The 4147-nt window shown below is 35.0% G+C and overlaps 1 protein-coding gene across 1 annotated transcript; it reads left to right on the top strand.

The window, feature by feature from the left end:
* The first annotated feature begins 2142 nt into the window (after nucleotides 1–2142).
* LOC114744549 (protein DETOXIFICATION 27-like) lies at nucleotides 2143–2945 on the top strand. Its single transcript, XM_028932721.1, has 3 exons — nucleotides 2143–2215; nucleotides 2314–2370; nucleotides 2774–2945. Exons 1-3 carry the CDS (start codon nucleotides 2163–2165, stop codon nucleotides 2943–2945), a joined length of 282 nt encoding a protein of 93 aa, XP_028788554.1. The 5' UTR covers nucleotides 2143–2162.
* Nucleotides 2946–4147: the final 1202 nt, after the last annotated feature.

The following is a 4147-nucleotide window of genomic DNA, read 5'->3' as shown; positions in this document are numbered from 1 at the left end:
CTCAGGCATGCATGCAAGAAACAACATCTGAAAATAAAGTGCAAGGATGATAAAGATTGCTCTTGTTCTACCAAGAGAAAATCTCACTATCGTCGATTGATACTGGAGCGACTCAAGGAAGTGGTATCAGCTGGAGTATATATCTGACATTTGAGATGGTATCCAAAGGCAAAGCAGTAGAGAAGTAAGCATATCATAAAAATCCACATGCTTGCAGGATGCATATCTAAAGGTGATGAATTGGGGAAGTGCATTTGCACAATCTCTCTCGTCTCAGGAATTAGAAATGCAAATATAGCATGCCAAGGAGGTGACCTGCACAGCCATATCAAACCAGTTAGAAGTGTCATGATGACATCACGAAATCAAAAATCAATCTAACAGGTATTTGAGAACACATCAAAAAGATGTGCAGAAGTTTCGTATATACATATATTCTTGGTGGGTGGTGTTGGTGATGACAGGAAATGATCTGGAGACACACTCCACGATGGCAAAAGAGTTTGTGTTGAAGACCCAAATGAATGCCATACAATACAATCAGACCCTAATGAGAAGTGGGAATACTTTCTGGTGCTACTGCTGGAGTCAGGGTATAAAACTGGAGACACACTAATTTGACTTGGAAATTAAACGAATTACATATATATATATATAAGTATAAAAGAGTTGAAAGAAACTTGGAAGATACTTGCGTGTGTGAAGTAGGCATGACTTGAGTTGAGTTTGCTGGAATTTGATGGTTGTCCCTCCCCGCAGAGAGCGTAGGCCGGAGAAGAGGGATGAGGAAACAAGCATTTATGGCCTATTTATAATAGTGAGACAGCATGTCAGGATGCCTTTTAGAGAGAGAGAGAGTATGTCAGGGTGCATTTAAGTGAGAGAATATGTGTTAGCGTGCTTTTGAGTGAGAGAATGCGTTTTAAAGAGCTTTGGAGTGAGAGAATGTTAGTGAGAGAATGTGTGTTAGAGTGCTTTTGAGTGAGAGAATGTGTAAAGTGCTTTTGAGTGAGAGAATGTGTTAGTGAGAGGATATGTGTTAGAGTGCTTTTGAGTGAGAGAATGTGCTAGTGAGAGGATATGTGTTAGAGTGCTTTTGAGTGAGAGAATGTGTTAGTGAGAGGATATGTGTGTGTTAGTGAGAGAATGTGTGTTAGAGTGCTTTTGAATGAGAGGATCTGTGTTAGTGAGAGAATGTGTAGAGTGCTTTTGAGTGAGGGAATGTGTTAGTGAGAGGATATGTGTTAGGGTGCTTTTGAATGAGAGGATCTGTGTTAGTGAGAGAATGTGTGTTAGAGTGCTTTTGAGTGAGAGAATGCGTAGAGTGCTTTTGAGTGAGATAATGTGTTAGTGAGAGAATGTGTGTTAGAATGCTTTTGAGTGAGAGGATATGTGTTAGTGAGAGGGTATGTGTTAGAGTGCTTTTGAGTGAGAGACACTGTGAGAGTGGTTTTTACTTTTCCGTGAGAGACACAGCATTTCAGGATATAAGTCAGAAAAGTTCGATTACAAATTTTGATACCGTTTAGTTGAGTGATTGGATAATCTGGTTTTTGTATGAAAAACTATAATAAGCTATAAGTTAAAATTAATAACTTATGACTTATAGCTTTTGAAATATGAAAAGAAAAAAATTAAGAAATTTATCACCTCTTTTGATTCTTATTATAAGTTTCAAATAACTAATTTGTAGATAATAAAAAATCAGTTAAAATTAGTTGAAAGTAATAAATAAGTTAGAAATATACTTTTATTTTTAAATATGTTTCTAAAAATATACTTTTATTTTTTCATGTTTCACTTTATATTTAAAATATTTTTTATGACTTCTTTATATTAAATTATTTTAATTTCATTGTGTTATGTAAAATTATTTTTTTAATCATATTTCATTATTTATTAAAACTCATATTGATCATTTTATAACTAAATTTATTTTTACTCAACCATCATCTAAACAAGAAAAAGTATTTTTGGCTGCTTTTTAGAGAGAGAGAGAGTATGTTTGGGTGCCTTTAGTGAGGGAGAGCGCGCTGTGAGAGTGCTTTTTGGTGACTGATTGCCGGCAAGAAAAAGTGATCGTGCTTTCTTGTAGTGTGATGAAGATTCCCGCCGAGGGCTGAGACGACCCGAGGCGCTGGTAGTATAGGATACTCATACTGATGACGGGACATTTGAAGAATGCCACAGTTGCCGTAGATGCGCTGTCAATATGGTGAGTTTTTAAATTCCTGAGTTGTTGGCCTTTCGCTCCTGCAAATGCAAAACTGGGATCCTTACTGGGCTTTTTTTTTTCTTCTATGCCGCACGCAGTATGACTATAAACGGATGGGAAATGATGATTCCTCTTGCTTTCTTCGCCGGTACCGGGTACAGTTTTAATTCATCCTCTTCCCTTTCTGTCCTTCTCTCGTTTCCCCTTCCTTCCATTCACAAGAAAGCTGTAAAGTGGCATTAATTATGTGGTGGCAACGTTTTGAAACATCGTTGTGTCAAAACAAGGTGTAATTAATGACAAGTACGCACCTCCTTTTCCGTTTTAGGTTTTAGCTAAATGACAATAGATAGGCAGAAAAAAGCTACACTCAACCACAGGAGTCATATCATCCCTTGGGAAATTACCCTTTGACTATTCAAAGTCGGATCATCAGTAGATTTGCACCGGAAGAATTTTAGTTTGAAATGATGACAGAGACGAGACCATAATTCACACACACACACACACACACATGGAGCGGCGTAAATGATGAACGGATGTTGACACAATATATAGGGTAAGGGTGGCGAACGAGCTCGGAGCTGGGAACGGGAAAGCGGCAAAGTTTGCGACCCAAGTATCGGTTGCAGAATCAACAGTGATAGGGGTGTTATTCTGCGCAGTGATAATGGGATTTCACGACCAGCTTGCCTACATGTTCACGTTATTGTCGAACTCATGGGGCTAGATGAATAAATTAACAAGTTTGCTAATTTTCCAATGTAATATGGTCAAACATAAATATTAACTTGGATTTACAGAAGTGTCTCCTCCACTGGTGATATGTATGTATATGAAGCCACATTTTCATAAATTTGTATTACGTGCCTTCTTGTGGGTAAAATATGAATATAGTAATTAATGTCAATTGTCAAACTGATAGTGAAGACAAATCATTGAAGAAAAAGTAAAACTGATGTTAGTATCATTACCCTACTTCTTAATATAAGAGTTAGTTTCATGTTCAATTTAGTCTTAAAAATAAGATTCTAATATGTTTTGTCTCTTGTATTTATCTATTTTTTCTAATGCAGTCCTTGTAATTAATAGTTGCATATATTAAATATTACATCAAATAGTAGTTCTAGCTAATATACATAATTATTAAGGATATTTTAGAGAATACATTATATATCTATTATAAATAAATAACTTAACTAAGTTTTTTAATTTACTCAGATGAGTCAACTAACTCTTAGATTCAGGATTGGAAATGGTATCAAATTGGGTGGAAATCTGATAGTATTTGGTATCTAAATGCAAAACAATAAAAGAGTAAGCATAGCTGAAAATTCGTATTTTGGGATTGGGGTGATGTCTATTACAAAGATGAGACAAATTACTAGGAAAGCCCCGATCATTATTCATGTAGCATATACTGTAACAAGGTTTTGGGGTGAAAGAATATACTATTCTTCCGTTCTTAATATAGGACCTAATTGTTAAATTAATTTTAGTTCTAAATATAAGATCTATTTCTCATATTTATTAATTTTTTCTAAATTATCCCTATGGATACTTCTTCAACTGTAATCAAGTAAGTGATGGAAGGAGGATATTAAAAAGATGATCACGGTATTTTAGGAAAAACATGTCATATCTCTTATAATTAATTAACTTATTTAACTTTCTTAATCTAATTAAATTAGTTAAAGAGGTTTTATATTAAGGATTGGAAGAGTATAATGGAGTGTTTGGAAGGAGATAATGATAACAGAAGGTTAGTGACAAACAGATGAGGTTCGTCTTCTATTCCCGTTCATGCCTTTTCACCACACTATTTTTAATTATTTTTTTATTATTATTAGAGAATCAACAAATTTGGAGTGGCACTGCCATATTATAAATAGAACCGTACAACCAGTTACTAGCATAAACGCTAGGCTGAAC

The sequence above is a fragment of the Neltuma alba genome, unplaced genomic scaffold (assembly GCF_004799145.2).
Source record: "Neltuma alba isolate B1F8T4 unplaced genomic scaffold, ASM479914v2 tig00004378_pilon, whole genome shotgun sequence".
Taxonomy (NCBI): domain Eukaryota; kingdom Viridiplantae; phylum Streptophyta; class Magnoliopsida; order Fabales; family Fabaceae; genus Neltuma; species Neltuma alba.
The sequence above is the reverse complement of the archived record's forward strand: the minus strand, read 5'-3'. Positions and strand labels throughout refer to the sequence as shown.

Excerpts from the sequence above, each read along its gene's own strand:
- LOC114744549 (XM_028932721.1), top strand. The coding sequence starts at position 2,163 with ATGACGGGACATTTGAAGAATGCCACAGTTGCCGTAGATGCGCTGTCA. Across the intron at positions 2,216-2,313 it reads GTAGATGCGCTGTCAATATG|TATGACTATAAACGGATGGG; the intron begins GTGAGTTTTTAA and ends TGCCGCACGCAG. Across the intron at positions 2,371-2,773 it reads GCTTTCTTCGCCGGTACCGG|GGTAAGGGTGGCGAACGAGC; the intron begins GTACAGTTTTAA and ends CACAATATATAG.